A 17,591-nucleotide genomic window follows, 5' to 3' on the forward strand; every position below is an offset into this window, starting at 1 on the left:
ATAGACAAAATATCAAATACTTATTATTAGGCACACTTAGATAAGAAAATTGAATCTCAGAGAAAATAACTGACTTGTTTAAGACTATATAACAAGTGAATGACAGACCTAGACTTGAATTCCGGTCTTCTGATTTAAAACATTTTTTTAAAATGCCTGTCTAATATACCACTAATATATTATGATCATTATGATCATAATAAAGAGGAAACAAACCAAGAGTTAAGAATGGGAACTCTGGCATCAGAGATGTCTGTGTTTGAGTCCCGACTCTGCCTTATCTGTAAAATACAGAAGGGAACACCAGTAATAGCAATAGCAAAGAGAAAGAAGTAAAAATTTAGATTTTTCCAGTATTAGGATCCAAAATTTCTTATTATTTATAAAGTACATTATTTGTGACTTCTCCATCTATAGTATTCCTAACAAAATGTTCAAATTAATCTTTAAAAATTACCCCAAGAGTTGGTTACCTTAGTTTTTACAGATGAGAAAAACCAAATCCAAGAGTCAATGATCAGGTGGCAATACTGACAATTATCCTACCGTCATTTCCACCCAATTTGTGTTTCCCAAGCTATGTGGTAATAAAGACTTCTCATATTTCCTTTCTAAAGAGCTGAATACATTTGTCATTTGGAGAGAGGGCAAAATAACAGTGTGGCACAGACACCTCCCAGGTTGATGGGGGAAGGGCACTGCACAGAGTATTCATATTAATTCTCTTATTAATTTGCTGCTAAGACCCATGTATGAGTTTGGTAGGCCTGCCATAATAAGGTACCCTTGATTCTGGGGCTTATACAACAGAAATGTATAATCTCATGGTTTAGGAGGCTGAAAGTCCAAGATCAAGGTGTCAGCAGAGTTGGCTCCTTCTGAGGACTGTTCGAGGTCTCTCTCTTTGAGCAGTAGATGGCTGAATTCATGTTCACAGGCATTCTCCCTGCATCTTGACTTTGTCTCCCTTCTGTGTGTCTCTGTGTCCATATTCTTCCTTATTATAGGGGCACTAGTCATATTGGGTTAGGCCCACTCTAATGACCTCACTTGAACTCGACTGCCTCTGTAAAGACGCGATCTCCAAGTAAGGTCTCCTTCTGAAGTACTGGGAGTCAGGACTTCAACATATGGACTTGGTAGGAGGGGATCCAATTCACTCTATGACAATCCATTTATTATTACTGTAACTCATAGTTATTTTAGTTGGTAGAATTACCTGCCTTTGAGCTCATTGAGCTTTTCTAAGCTCTTAATATAAAACTCAGTTGATGGCTAAGAAGTGTATAAATATTATGAACTCCCTTTACAAATGAGGTGACTGGGGCACAAAGAGATGAAGTGGCTTGCTCAAAGCTGAAGAGCTAGTCAATGATGGAGCCAGAAATCGAAAGCAGGCAGGCTGCCTTAGTCCATGCCTGTGTGAGCAAAACCTCGCCCTTTCTCTCCAGGATCTCATAGCCCAAGCCTTGGTCTGTTCAAAGGCCTGGGGTCTTGTAAGGCAAGGAAAGACCAGTTGTGACCAAGGGGCTAGGGAAGGCTTCTCAGGGGGGTGATATCTTAGTTGAGTCTTAAGTGAAGTAAAACGAAGCAGTCTGGAGAAAAGAGTGTTCATGCAGATAAAAGAGGCTGAAACACAAGAGATGAGAGGCAGGAGGTTGGAGTGGGAGCACGTAGGGCAGGTACCAGAGTACCTTGGCCTCGTCAGCCAGGCTAAATGGCCTGGGTTCCGTTCCAAAGGCAACAGGGAATAACCGAAGAGTCCTCAGTGGGAGAGTGACATGATCAGATTCACCTGTCAGAACCACCTCTCCAGTGAAGGAATGTGGGTGCCTAGTTTGGAGAAGAGAAAGCTTGACTCAAAGGGAAGCTAACAATGTACCAGTGGTGCTGGATAGGACTGGCTGGACATCCGCCCTGCAGGTGTGCAGGTCACGGAATGCTTCACCAGCAAGCACTAAACAACACGGCCCGAGAGGACTCTGCAGTATAGTTCCTCAGCAAAGACGGATGTGAGGTGGCCAGTCTTTTGGGATTGGGAATAATTAAAAAATCTTCCCTTTTCCCCTTCTCAGAAATTAATGATCTGATCTTAATCCCCAGAGCACTCTATTCTCAAAATTCTGCTGGCCCTCGGGGGACATGCAGTTCACCTCCCCATGTTGGAGGTAAAGACCCCCATTGGCTCCCTTGGTTTGTGAGATAAAGTACAACTGGCATTCAAGGTCTTTCAATATCTGGCCATTATTTTCTTTTTGGGATTTGATCCTGGCTGCTCTTTCTTTTTTTTGTTTTTAATGGATTTAAAAAAAAAAAAATGTCTGCTTCATCAACCTCTCACTGCAGGATGGTCCTCTGAATTTTCACCCCATCATATTGCTCACCTCTGCTCCTCTGCCCACCCTGCTCCCTCTGCCTTATTCCCTGCTCCTTCCCTCTTTCCATGATGAAATGCTACCTACTCCTCCTCTGATGTTCAGCTCAGGTGCCAGGTCCTCCAATGCACCCACAATGAACCCACCTTGGACTCGGCACCCATTCTCAGGGCTCTCATTGAAGCTGTGCCTTTCTTTATCATTCTTCTTCTCATGTAATGCTACAATTGTCTGTGTTCTCGACACTCTCCCCTGAAAAATGAGTAACTCGAGGGCATCTACATCAGGCTCCCTCTCAGAAACTCTAAGATAGGGCCTGACTCCTAGCAGACGGCTGGTAAATATCTATCCAATAATAAGAGTGGGGCGTAGTGATCTGCTGTCTCAAAGTTTACTTTCAAAATTAAAAAGCACATTAACAAGACTCCCCACTATATGTGAGGCACTGTGGATAAGTAGCTACAAAGTATGTTGTCGCTTTCTCCTTGTGGGCCTTGAGCTTTCCCAGCTCTAAAATGGGACATGTTAGACTGGTTAGTCTTGGAGAAATCTCCCAAGTCCTACATTTTATTATTCAGTGACTTGCTCAAATCACTTGACTAATAAGAGGCAGAGGTAAACGTAAATATAGGTCTTGCAACTACAACTTCAATTTTCATTCATTAAAATTCAAGTACCATTTTGTAAGCATTCCAACTGAAAACATTCACAGATCAGAAATGCTATGTTTTCTCTTGCCAAGACTGTATGACTAAGCAAAAAGTTACCTGGCTGAGGAAATAAAAGAGGGTAGAACCTCACTCTCAGATTTAGAAGAAGAGAATCTCATCAGCCTTTCTCTGTTTGGGTGTATAAACTTGTTCAGATATCTACTGATGCAAAACAAATCACTCCCGAATGGAGTAGCCTAATACAGTAACCATTTTTCAATATCACATGATTTTGTGGGATAAGAATTTGAACAAGGCTCAGCTGGGCGATTCTTCTGTACCAGAGGGTGTTGATGAAATTCATTCAGTGGCATCTCACTGGTGTGTGGGCAGGTCTGGAGAGTCCTGCTTCTAGCCTTTCAGGGATACTAGGTTAGGCTTAGCTGGAATTGTCACCCTGAGTGTCTACAAGAGGAATCTCCAGCATGAAAGCCTTGGGGTATAAACCTCTTACATAGGGGCTGAGGACTGCAAGAATGAGTGTTCTCATGAATGAGGTGGGAGCTGCTTGGTCTTTTATGACACAGACTCTAAAGTCACATAAAGTCACATGTGTCCTACTCCATCAGCCAAAGCAGTCATGATTCTGCCCAAACTCAAGGGAAAGAAACACAGACTCTACCTTTTGTTGGAAGAAATGTTGGAGAATGTGTAGGCAAGTTTCAAAACCACCACAGTAACATATACTAAACACTACAATGTACCTAACATCACACTAGATGATGAAGATCCATTATCTTAATCATACCTCCTGCCTGGGCCTCTCCCTTGAACTATAAACCCAAATATCCAGCTGCGGACATGGCCCCTCACCTTACAGCTTACTGTGTCTAAAACTGACTCTTGATCTCTTTGCAAACCTGTTTCATCTTAAAGCATCTTGTTAAATGTCAGTTTCATTCTTCTAGGTGCCCAGGCTTCACACCTGGAACTCATTTTCTTTTACATTATTTTTTGTTCAATCCATCAATAAATCCTGTTGATTCTACCTTTTTTGACCAGAATTTGACCATTTCTAGCCACCTTTACCACCAAGATTCTGGTCTGGGTCACTGTGCCCTCTTAGATTTCAACAATCTTGCTCTCCCCGATGTTTTCAATAAAACAATAGCCAGATGATCCTTTTAAAATGTAAATTGGATCATTCTGTTGTGCAACTCACAACACTCAGGTGCTCTCCATCTCAGGGAGAAATCTGAAGTTCCTGCATTGGTCTGCAAGAGCCCTGCATGGCCAGGCCACTACCCCTGACCACTCTCTCCTTTGCTTTCTCTGTGCTGGCCACTCTGGCCATTTTATTGCTCCTTGAACACACCAGACAAGCTTCTGCCTCTGGGCCTTTACATCCACAGTAATCTCTCTGTACAAAGTACTTCCCTAAAATATCCACATAGTCAACCCCCTCAGTTCCTTCAAGTGTCTGCTCTACAGCTACCTTACATGGATGCCTTTCGTGAAATAATCCCATTTAAAATAGCAGCCTCTCCCACTGCCTTGCCATCCTTAAATCCTTCCCTGACTTGTGCTTTTACATTGCACTTACTACCATTTCACCATATACATATGTATGTTTATTTGTCTTCTCCACTAGAATATCAGTGTTATCAAGGTAGGCATTTTTGATGGATTCACAGCTGCACCCGTAGCACCTGAAACAGGACCTATGAACACAAAGCAGGTGCTCAGAATATATATATATGTATTTGTTGACTTTAAAAAAATAAAACAAATCCTTTTAAAATGGGGGCTAACTCATATTTCTTTTTATCTTTTTTCCCTTTCTGCAGAAAGGATTGCATAACCACATTTGCTTATCCCACAAAAATGTTATTAGCTAACATACCCTTTTGAACATTTTTCTCTAAATTGCCTAACATTCTACCTGTTTTCCTCTTGGGATCCTTGCTAGTGATGCCTGGCTTATAACTGACACTGAGTATTGTTATTGACAAATCTAAGGTCATGCTCCTGCCCTGCTGCTGACTATGTGTGATATTGAGCAAGTGATAACATTCTGACGATTAGTTTCTTCCTCTATTAAAAAAAAAAAAAAAAAGGTGGGGGGAGGCAAATGGCATTGACCTTGCTGTGTTGTCATGTAGATAAACTACATGAAATAGGTTATCTACGTGCATATCCTGGGACTTCAGAGAGGGCAAGATAGAAGCCTGTTTTTTTTTTTTTTTCCTACAACCACACAATCTATTCAGGCTCACATTTTTCCATCAAGGAGGCGCTTTACAAAGGTTGCTAAATTGCAAGGTGTTGGGGAGAGAATTTGGAGGAGGGAAGATGGAAGCAATACCAGCTTACCCTTGTCCACTCTTTTCCAAAACTTGGCAGGTTGAACTGACAGACAATGTCCCAGACCCTGGGACAGAGGGGAGCTTTTGCTGAGGGGCAACACCGAAATGGATCCTCTCTCTCATTAAAGCCAAACCTCTGGGAAGGAAGATGCATGGTTCATATCAGAACACAGCTTAATTCCAAAGGCCTAATAAAGAAGATATGGAAGCAAAACACAGCTCTGCCCCCCCCCGCCCCCCCCACACACCCCTTGGAAAGAAACTGGTCCGTTGAAGAGAGGAATAGAGAGGTAGACAGTTGGAGAAGGAAAAAGCAAGGTACAGTCCATCAGGCAAAAGAATTCTCCAATACGCAAATAGCACGCTGTCATCCAAGGGGAAGGGAATTCTGCCTGGCTTTGTTTTTGTGCTGGACACTTTCCCATAGGACATCTCATTTTTACAAGCACCTTTAATAATCTCAAAAACTATTTATTCTAGTAGGACACTAAGCCCTCACTTAACCTGTTGAGAGATTCTGCAACCTGAAAAGAAACAACCACTTTACCATAGGCTAATTGATATAAACAAGCGTTAAGTTCTTATGACATCTCATTAATGTTATAGGGAAAAGACCTTGAATGAAACTTGCTGGTAATCCTACTTTAGAAGCAAGAAACCCTGCGGCTCAGGAGGATAAACTCACTTGCCTCAGGCCACACAGCTAATAAGGAGCAGAGCCCACTGAAAAGCCACAAGCATCACCAGAGAGCCCCTGCCTTATGCCCTCTTCCCAGGATGCCCAGTAACCGCAGCAGGATACACAGTCCACAAGGGCAAACAGAGAGAAGCCAACAGGCACTCAGACCAGGCTGCGGGACTAGGTTAGAAACCCAGCAAGCAGGATGACAGCTAGCGTCTCTCCTGCCACCATTGCTGAGGGCCTCTTGTCCCCTTCCCCTCCGAGGTGCCCAGCACACAGTACAACCCTGCTTCAGTCCCACCTTCCCCGGGAGCAAGGCCAGTATGAGATGAACTGCACTAGTAGGGGACACATGCATTCCTCTCTAGGAAGCAGGGGGGTGGGGTGCACAGGTAGCCTTTCCCCCCAGCTCTGTCCTGGGAGGATCTAACCTGGGTAAGATAGACACAGAAAGCCACAACCAAACCCACACACTTTACCTCATCCATGGCTTTCCTCTGAGGTCGAGTCTGGGAGAAAAACCCAGTTTCCCAGAGCTGGATCCTGAGGCCAAGGGCACCCTTTGTTGTGTCCGTGCCAGCCAGGGAGCAATCACTTCCCGTGGCCCGGGACGCACCTGAGCCCAGGCTCTGCACCTGCCCCACCTGGGCGGTGGCTCCTCCCCCTCCGGAGGCCGGAGCATTCCCGCAGCCAGCAGGGTGCGCAGAAACCTCCATGGCCAAGCCTCGCAGGACCAGGCACCTGCAGGGGAGAAAGGGAGACTATTCTGTCCGAAGTCTGACTGATCCTGGCCCTTCTCGGCAAGAGGCGCTCCCCGCTGTTCTCCGGCAGACAGACCTGACAGTCACTCTGCAGGGAAGTTCACTTTGTGCTGAGGTGGGGAGTCAGTGAGGAACGGGGTGGCAGGGCCCTTGTTAGTACATAACACTCAGCTGGACAATGTTATCCCCAAGGGCACAGCCTTGGCCTATCCCCACCCACAAGGATGACTTCAAAGTGGACAGAGCGTGCCTAAGCTTGCAGGGAGGTTTTGTGGAGGAGGCCAGGAAGGGAGCTGCTATAATGGAGCATCTGTTTTGGGCCAGGTACTAGCCAAGCACTGGAATACATTGATGGACTTAAATCCTACCATAGTCCTGGGAAGGGCTATTAACTGAGGCCCGGAGAGATCTGTTAACCTGCCCATGGTCTCAAAGGTAAAAAGTAGAAGCACCAGGATTTGAACCCAGGTCTGGCTTACTCTAATGCGACTGTAGTTTTGCTTTTGTTCACTTTTCTGGCAGCTGGTATTGGAAACTCAGTTGTCAGTTCCCAGTTCTCTAAGAGCTCACACCTGTCCTGGGGGTTGGGGGCCGGCACAGCATGTAGCTTGTGCTGCATCAACTGCCCTTTGTGTGACGTTTCTTGCTTTGTTAGGGTCAAGCTCACAAAGTGAAAAGCATCTGCCCTTTGCAGGGGAGAGGAGGTGGCGGGCAGGTGAGCGAAGCCTGCCTGCATGTCCATTTCCTCTAACAGGTGTTTCCCATACCTGGCTCATCGTCACAGCTGCCAAGAAATCTATGAAAAATAATAGGTCTGGGTTCTGGGAATCTGGATTGATTAAATAATCTTTTTAGGTTAGTGTGTTTTAATAATTAATGACTCACAATAAGATACCATTTTTACATCATGACTCAGTACACCTACACACATACTAAAATAAAAATTTCTCAAAACAATAATCACTCTTTGTGTGTGATCACACTAATGTTTTCTATCCTTTTCTGAGCCATGATGTGCCATTTAATTTTATAAAAAAACAATGGATAGCACACCCCACTACACTGATTTAATGACTCACAATTTGATCCACGCCGTCTTGTGGGCTCTGCTCACAATCAGATTGGAGTCCTCTCCTCCAAGCTAAACGAGGGACAGGCCAAAGGTGCTCTGTCACTTTCCCTCACACCCCCTTCCTCGCTCTAGTCCAATACAAGAATGTCTTGCATACATTTGTAAACAATATGGTGAGGGATCCTCTGCAGAAGCTCTCAGAACAGTCCTCCTCCCAGCCCCCGCTGATAACTGGGCTGTCAAATTCCTTTTGCTCTTAAAGCAAGGGCTCCCCCTGGTGGCTTCAGGCCAACCTACCAATGCGGATGGGGTTGGAGTGGGTCAGAAGGGCTCGCACCTCCTTGGACCAGGGAGAATGGGAGCTCTGAGCTTATTGGTCTGGTTCTGGACAATGGTAGGTCATAGGATGAAGTAGGCACTAATTACTGGTTAGCTCGTAGGGGTGGCTTGCAAGTAGGCTTAAGAACCATGACTCTTGGAACCGTATAGGATCCTCTGTCACTACCTTATGATCTTCTAGGTGGTAAACTCAGTTTCCCTACTAGCTGTGACCTTGGGAATGTCAACAAGCCCCTCTCAAGTTATGTTCATCCACTGCAGAACTAGAGAAGAGGGCTGGCAGTGTTGGCTTAAGGATTAAGCCATGTGAAAATCTCTACTGTTTAGCACGAAACAGGAACCAAAAATTCAGTTCCTCTTTCTTTTCCCTCTCCTCCTCCATTACTGGTAGCTGTGTCAGAGTCAAAATGCACGTGCTGCACTGGATGTACAAGTCAAGTAGCAGCATTTTATTTCCCTGTAATGATCCCAGTTTGCTCGTAAGCCCCATCCCACGGATAGCAGCAGGTCCTTGTATTTAGCTTGATATAAGGAGAACTCATGCATGCTTCTGCGGGAGGGTGGAGGCAGAGAAGACAGGTACAAAATGCAGACATTGTGGGGAGAGTTTGGATGTGAAATTTGGGGTTTGACCTAATCGGATAAAGAAGTTTGAGATCCTCTACATCCGCATGGTGCTTTGGTGGCTTGCTGTCAGTTCAGGCCAGGATGACTCTCTGTGATCTGCACTTAATAACAGACACAGAAATGCCTGACCAAGTGTCCTCTGCCTGCCAGGAACAGACCTTGCGGGACAACATCACCTTACTTAGTATTTATCTTGATCCTCATTTTCCAGCAAGTGGAAAGAGAAGAGCTTCCAATATAAACAGTGTGACTTCAGAGCCCACACTCACAACCACTCTGGTTACTTCCTTTTAAATCTTAGAGAAAAACAGAACAATAAACTCAAAACCTGAGAGCATGATCCCCCTACCCCACCCCCAACTCAGTTTTGAAAGAAGTCAGTGAGAAAGCTTAGCAGATACCTGGGCTAAAGTTAGGCTCAAAATCTTCTAGACATTTCTGTCTTTCAAGCTCCTTGCTCAGTTTGCTTCTCTTGGCATTGGGGCTGATGTGGCACACACTCCAGGAAGGTCCCATCCGTTCTTTGGCACACTGAGCAGGAGAAATAAGTATTTCCAGCATGTTCTTTATTTTTATTTTTAGAGAGAGGGGAAATGAGGGGGAAAGAAAGGGAGAGAAACCTCAATGTGTGAGGAAGACATCAGTTGGTTGTCTCCCAAACGTCGCCATCCAGTGACCTGGCCTGCAACCCAGGCACGTGCCCTGACTGGGAATCAAACCAGTGACCTGTTGGTTTACAGTACAACTCTCAATCCACTGAGCCACACCAGTGAGGGCTCCAGCATGTTCTTGATGCTTCCAAACCTTACTTTCTGTCTCAGATACTGCTTATAGCTTTTCAGCGTTTCCATTCACGTCTCAGTCTTTCATTGCTTGGCAAACATATTACTTACACTTTGCGCCATAAGAAATGGTTTGTAGCAGAACACTGTGATATAAAAAAGGATTTTAAGAATATCTGAAAATGGGAAATCATCTGCATTCACCTCTTTCTGGGGTAAACTTTAAGCACTATATATTATATGATGACAAAGCTGGAGCAGGAAGATTGATTGTCAGAATTAGGATAGTGCTGCTGGAGTACCCTATTATTAATATTAGAATTATTATTGGTTACATGAATCATTTCTGAGGATTTCCAGTGAAACATGCAATTTATTTCTGTATAATTTATATCCTGACTACTTTCAAAAGGGAAAAAAGCAAAGAGGAAAGGAACTTAAATTTATTGAGAGCCCACTGTGTAATGAGCTACACAGTTTGCATATATTTTCCTTCTATTCCTTGTGACAGTATGATGAGATAAGAGATGTTATCCCTTGTTGACAAGTGAAGAAAATGAGGCTCAGGAAGGTCAAAGCAAATGCCCTGGCTAAGCAGAATACAGGTCTGATTCTCCACTTGGACTCTGCTCTGCCCCAGGCTATCGTTCCTTCCTCCATTCCATGCTGTCTGCTGTCTCCAGAAAGGCCTGAGGGAGGGGACAGTGCAAAGCCAAGTACAGTAGGATGGTTAAAAGTGAATACAATAGCCACAGAGGACAGGGTGATGGGAAGGTAGGAAGGGATGGGTAAACAGTGCAGAAATATGGGATGATTACTACAAGGTATCCAATTACTTAAAGATAAATCACGTAAGGATGAAAGTATTTGAGGATAGAATTGTTTAAGGATAAAATTATGTGGGTTCAAGAAAGGGTCTGCTTCCTTTTTGCCAGTTTGTGAAAACTATAATCCAGCTTGTTTATCTTTTGCATTGGAGGAAGCTCATATCTCAATTTGGTGCTTATGTAAGTAATCATCTTAATGGTTTATCATTATTTAGTAAGAGCTTTCTGGAAGGCTAAGCAAACATGATCAAGGCAAGTCGCTTTCCTTTTCACAGCCCATTACCAAGAATCTGAGAATCTACTTCATGCCAGATGCTGTGCTTGGATGTAGCAACCCTTTAGGTTCTTATAAGGAAACCGTCTTGCTCCACTAATGCCAGTTACATCATGGATAAAGCACTCAGATGAATTATTAAGATGGTTTCAGATCTGCTTGTCTTGTTGAGATCAAAGGAAGACCACTTCCCTGTGGGAAGGAGGTGGGTGTTCCTGGAAGTAGGGAGTCATTCCCAATACCAGTCACTCCCATGTCCTGTCACCCAGAAAAGTGGGCCTTCAAGTGGAAAAGTCAAGCCAGGAACACACTCTCTCTTTGGGTCTTGTTTTCTTGGGTCTGGATGTCAAGCCACAGTGATGCCATGTGACTGCAATACTTGGAGGCTCAGAGCCTCTCTCCATAAAATCTATAGGTCAAATGGTATGTGATTATGAATTATAATTTGGGTCGCTGATTTCATATGTATTTGAAAGCTGTATCGAAGTATAAGAGTTAGAATTGCTTTCGTTGGGAGGAGTTAGGGGTGGACAGCTTCTCCACTCATGTACATATCCCCATCTCTCTCTAACTGCTCCCCCTTACATGCCAAGCTTATGTTTTGTAGACTTAAGACCTGTGTGTCATCATTCCTGGGTGGCAGGGGTCAGATGACCTCTGACCTATTGCTGTAGGACAGGAGTGTGGCAGGCAGGCGCTTCAGTGGAAACCTCAAGCTAAAGATGCATAAATTCCATCTAAAATAAAATCAGCAACTCTGTTTATTCCACAAGCAGCATCCCCCCAGTCTTAGGTAAAATGTAGTATAGTGAGATATTTAACCTCACTCTGATGTAGTGAGAACAGTGTCCTCTGAGGTCAGCACAGCTGCCGTATTGGCTAATGAGAGACTCCACAGGGCTGATGAGCCCAGAGGAAAGGAGAGAGAACACTCAGGTTTCTGAGCTACAGCTCCCTCTCCTCACATGGAGGTTATTTTATTAAGGGAGGTAAGCTGCACAGAGAAAATGCTTATATTCACCAAACCCCAGTTCCTTTTTCTTTTCTTGGTTATATGAGAAGACTATATTTCCCAACCTCCTTTGCAATTAGATTTGGGTATGTGGCCAAGTGCTAGCCAATGGAATGTAGGAAGAAGTAATGAAAGTTCTAGCCAATGGAATGTAGGAAGAAGTAATGAAAGTTCTAGCCAATGGAATGTAGGAAGAAGTAATGAATGTTGCTTCTAGTCCTGCTTTTTCTGTCCTTTTGTAGCAGTCTCAGATGCCATGTGCTTAAGATAATGGAATTACAAAATGGAAGGAGCCTGGATCCCTAAGTCCCTACTTCTGAGAGCTAATAAAGAGATCTGTCCAGTAATCATCAGATTATAATATAAGTAAATATTTGTTATATGAAGCTATTAAAGTACGGAGGTTATTTGTTACTGCAGCATAGCCTATCTTATTCTCACTAATATAGCTCCCTTATACTTCATTAGTGAGCTATAGTAAAATTTTGGCAGTTGACTGATAGACAAAGCAGAGGAAACAGGAAGAGCAGGGTCAGGAGGTAAGAAAACTAATCCTGATGTGAGTTTAGACTACCTCTGGAGGTTTGAATTGGGGACCATATTGTTATGCCTAAATGACACATTCTGGGCTGCTGGGAGTAACAATGAGCATCCTTTATTTATTGAATGTTTACTTTGTATTAGGCACAACAGTCATCACTTTATATATATCAAATGTATATACCATTCAATCTTTGCTATAATCTTATGGAGATGGTGTCATTTCCCTCATTTTATAAATAAAGAAACTAAGGTACAAAGAGATGACAAGTTTTTTTCCCCAAAGGCAAAACAGCCCATAAGAGATAAGACTCTTTAAATTCAGATCAGATTGGGGTAAAGTCAAGTGCTATTAACCACAATGCTACAGGTGGTAGCCAAGTTGAATCTTTCAGGAGTGGCGTCATTGTGATTTTAGGGGAAGGATGGTGTCAGCTAATAAGAGAAGAATTACTGACAGCAGCTAGGGGATGAATTTCAACACCTAGGAGAAGAACCAGGCAGTGCCTAGAAAAGTATCGGGGCATCTGGCACGTACAATAGGATTTAAGACCCCACAGAGAAAGAAGAGTGAAAATCAAGAAGAGAGGCAGATGGTTAGTCAGGAGAGCAATTTACACACAAGTAGGGCTGGGGGACAGGTGAGGCACACAGTACACTGAGGACAGAAAACTCACCCCAAGGAAGGATGCCCCCTATCAAGCTTCCCACATGGTCAGGAGGAACTCAAGCCTGGGCCTTTTGGTTAGAGGCCTCCAGACCTGCTCCACTAGAGCTGTGACAGGTAAGGAGATGGATTAGAGGGGATCCTTGCCCTGGAGGCCTTCTCCTGTGGACAGATAAATCTGAAACCACACATTGGTTCTCTATTAGAAAAATGGAGGAAGTGCTATGATTTTGACCAACCCAGTTCAACAATTTACTGGCTGTTTCTTCACCCAAGTGACTTGTATCTTTGACTTTTGGCTTCCTGATTTACAGAATGGGGCTGATGAACTCCCCCCCCCCCCCAGGTGGTTCTGTGTATAAAATGATACAAGGTATTTAAAGAATCATGCGGAGTAACTGACACCTGCTACACACGCAATAAGGGCCAGATCTCTCCCTTCTTTCCTCTTCGTGGAGGAGGAGGTGTCTATCTCTGCCCAGAGGGCGAAGAGAGGCTTCACAGTGGAAACAAGGCTTGAGCTTAGTCCTAAAATCATCAAGGATGGGGTTGTTCAGGGGAGAGGACAGCTTGTGCAAAGACCTGCCTTCAACAATAAAGTCCCTCAAGTAGGCCCTTGAATAGGATAAAAGTTTTCCACATCTTGGTTTTGCTTACAGGTTTTGCTGTTTCTGATCTTGGTCACCCTGAAAGCAGCCCTACATGTTGTACAACCTTCTCTGCTTTCATGTCTCTTTTCCTGGCTCGGTAGCTAGTTATCTGAGTGGCCAGCAGCTTAGCACCCCCCAACCCCACCGAGAGCTGGTGAGACAGCTTGCAGGGAGCTGGGACGTGGCCAGGCCCCACCACCACAGCCCCTTGTGACAGATCTCAGTCAACTCTGGATGAGGGTGCTGGATGGGACAAGCCATTGGGAGTCTTGTCATTGAAACAAAAGGCTTCCTTGGAACTCAGTGGCCTGTGTCAAAGAGATCTTGTTTCCTACTGTTTCCAGAGCAGATGGGAGGATGTCCTCTGTCCTCCCAGAGGTTGCTGCTTCAAGCCAGGTAGGAATGAACACAGTCAGTGTATTTATTCAAAGGCATTCCTTTTTCCTTGTGGCATTTTATCATCTATGAAAACATTTGTTGAATTAAATTATCTCATGTGATGCTCATAGCCCCCTAGTGAAGGAGGTGGGGCACTTAATACGTCCCCTTTTTACCGATGAGAGAACAGCAGCTCAGAGAAGGACTTGAAAGGATTTGATCAGAACTAGGATTTGGGGTATGGCATGTAGGGGAGGAGGAGGGAATTGGGAAGTTTGAAGAAGAGTGTTAAAAACAAGGACCTTTCAACCTGGAAGCTCCATGCATGGCCTGGTCACCCAGCTCACCAACACCCAGACTTCTCTTGGCTTCTGCCTACATCCCATCCAAACCACAGCCATATCTCCAGCCCTTCAGTCATTCAACAAATGTTTACTGAATCTCTACCAGGGGTTAGGTTAAGCCAAGACATGCAGTAAAGAACAAAACACACACTGTCCTCACCATCACAGGACCTGTAATTATGTAGCCAGGCATTAAACACGTGAATTATTATGTGATTACTCACACCTATAAGTGCAACGAAGAAAAATAATAATGAGTAAATTAATGAGGGGCCCTCCTTTGTAGGAGTCTAGATCATTCCTGAATTCCAGACCCATTCAGTTATTTATTCTCCCAGAGCTAGGCACTGTTCCATTTGTTGATCCATAGATCCAGCTACCTGCTGGACTGCTCCCTTGGGTGTTCTGTGGACACCTCACACTCAACAAGGCCATAACTAAACCAACGACCTGATCCCCCCAGACCTACTCAAGTAACATCAGGTGCATCAATTTTACTAAGCAGAAACCTTGGACATCCCTGACTCCCATAGATTCTCCTGCATAGGTGGATTAAGGTCGGTTGAGGCCCCAGGAGCAGACAAAAATATTGGACCCCTTAAAAAAAGAGAGAGACAGGAAAAATAAAAATACATGTTAACCATATCTTATGTAGCATAGTAATGAAACCAAACTTGGTGTGATTAGAAAAAAGTGTAAAGTTGGGGTTTTGCGGGGCCCTTCAGAAGTCCAGGCCAAGGGTGTGTGCCTGGTGAGCCCGCGTTAAATCTGCCTCTGATTCTGCGTGTCTCCGATGCAGCTGATGGTTTCTCATTTAATAACATCTGGCAAATATTTACTCTGTGACCATTCCTTTGTGAGGCACTTGATATTCTCTGGCATAAAAGAGATACAGTCATTACCATCAAGAGGCTTATAAAACAGGGTGTAGTTTTAGGCTTATGTTGTCCCTGCTTCCAGGCTCCTACCTCACACCAGCAGAGCCTTCTGACCTGAATGATCTTCCCCAAGACAAATCTGACCATTAAAAACCTCTGAAGACCCTCTAACACCACAGAGGAAAGTCCAGGGCCTTTCCCAGGACACACTGGATTTTCAGACCTGGCCCTATGGAGCTACTGCAGCCTCGGGTCCTGTCACTCAGCCTCCAGCCCATCGCAGTACTGAGTTTCTTCATCCCTGGGTTCACAGTGCTTTTTCCTCTGGGTATTTGCTTACCCTGTTTCCTCCACCTGGTACACCTGCCACCCACCTGTGTATTCGCCCTTAACCTTCTAGAGCTAGTGCAGGTGATGCTGGCATTGAGCTTTTCCCAATGACCGCAGACAGGGGGATTTACTCAATCTTCTGTTCTCCCAGTTCCTTCATCTTTTACCTCATAAACCAACTGTGACTACACAACTGGTCCTGTTTATACCCATGTGATCACACCTCGGAGTCTTCCATAAACTCATCACAGCCCCTGGGATTCCTGATGATCTTCCAAAGGGCTTCCCAGGTGCCCACCAAACAGGCTGTCTGCTGGAGTCTCCTCGTGGCATTCACCAGGGTCCTCCTTGCCAGTGCTGGGTCCTCCTTGCAATGTCTAGGGCCCACCACAGAGATATCAGAGGAGCCTCCCTCCTGCCACCACCCAGGGTGTCCATCATGACAACACTGGTGTCCTCGGGTTTACCTTGCATCTGACAAAGTATGAAGAATTTTTTGTGCGTAAACTCATTTGATACTCACAACAACTCTGAGGTAGGCACTGAATCCCCTTTTACAGATGAGAAACTTGAGATTCTGAGAAGTCACACAGATCAAGGTCACCAGGCTAGAAGTGTGTGAGCTGGGATTGTCCCCTGGCCTTCCTCGCCCAGAACACATTTCCTTAAGTGCTGTGTGTGAAGCTTATGTAAAGCCTCTGGGCTCTGGTTCAACCCATCAACCTCACTTTGTCCCCCGTCCCTGTGTCTGTCTCCCACAAGTCGACAGTGGGGCCTTCAAGGGCAGGAATTGATTCTTACTCATCCTTATCTTCTATATTTAACTCAGTGCTAGGCCACCAATAAATGTTTCCTCAATAAATGTGCTACTTTTCAGGGGAGTTTTCATTACCCTGTACAGTTTCTTTTTCTCACATTGGTGCTAATCTTCTTCTCAATAGCTAGCCAGCCTCATTTACACAAGCCCATGCGTGGTCAAGGTGATTTGAGAGGTGTGAGGAACAGGAAGGGGCAGAAAGGTGGGTTTTACCATCCTCTTTACTGTCCCTTCCAAATGTATTTATTTTCCTCTAGACCATGGAAATAAAATAATGTTCTGGGCAGCTTTGAAGAGACCTTCCACCTTGTCCTGGCCTCATGTACAGGGGAGCGTTTTAGCAGCCAGGCTAATACTAAAATCTTCAACTTTGGCCACATATGTGAATCTTCCTTTTATCTACAAATTACACTGGGCTCTGGGAATAACTGCAAATTGGCCTGGCTCTGGCTTAAGTCACATATCGGACTTGAAGGGTGGGAAGGTAATGAATCCTTGACCATTGTGCTATGGGTGCCGGCCAACAGTCTCGGTTTGGGGATTCAGCACCTATTCTGATCTTGATGATCTCACTCCATACTCAATTTCCGCACCATCTATCAGTGACACAGACGCCATGCCAGACCCAAGAGTGGGTCAACTTGAACAAGGGGCTGGGGTTGGGAATCCAGCTAAGAAAAGTGGATAGGGCTCGAAAAAAGTGGATAGGAGGAAAAAGAGATGGATAGGAAGTGCCATGAAAGTGTCTTAGAAAGTGGAAATAAAAAGACTATATGAGAAGTAAACATGGTTGTCCATTTATCTAACCCTTCTCAGCTGTTAGGAAAGCAGAGCTCTAAACATTAGAGAACAAAGGGGATTTAATACAAAGAACTGGTAATACCTAGAATGGCAGAGCCAAGGGACCAACATAAGGACTGTCAGGAAACCCAGAGATTAGCAACATCTGGAAGCCACTAGACTGGAGGGACAATGAGGAGACGATGGTCTTAGGACCCAGGAGCTGGAATTACTGAGAGGACACTTGAACTGCTGAGAGAGAGAGAAATGGACACTGGCACATAAACTTCCTGAGGCTTCTAGAGAAAGGAGGAAATACGCTGGCTTCTCCCTTCCTTCCACCCTTCAGCCTCCTTTCTGTGCCTCCCACAGCCAAGCCCAGGCAGAGCCAGCTGACGCAGGGGCCTGAGCCGGCAGCGTGCCGGGGTCAGATGCCCCAC

At 44.8% G+C, this 17,591-nt stretch overlaps 1 protein-coding gene across 1 annotated transcript in view; it reads right to left on the minus strand.

Moving 5' to 3' along the window:
• Nucleotides 1-6,789, minus strand: part of FYB2 (FYN binding protein 2) — a 103,774-nt gene extending 96,985 nt beyond the window's left edge. Inside the window, exon 1 of the mRNA XM_090271642.1 lies at nucleotides 6,553-6,789. Coding sequence (XP_090127768.1) covers nucleotides 6,553-6,789 — 237 coding nt within the window. The remainder of the gene's footprint in view (nucleotides 1-6,552) is intronic.
• Between the last annotated feature and the right edge of the window lie 10,802 nt (nucleotides 6,790-17,591).

Source organism: Furipterus horrens, unplaced genomic scaffold (assembly GCF_987537825.1).
Source record: "Furipterus horrens unplaced genomic scaffold, mFurHor1.1.pri manual_scaffold_3, whole genome shotgun sequence".
NCBI classification, from domain to species: Eukaryota; Metazoa; Chordata; class Mammalia; order Chiroptera; family Furipteridae; genus Furipterus; species Furipterus horrens.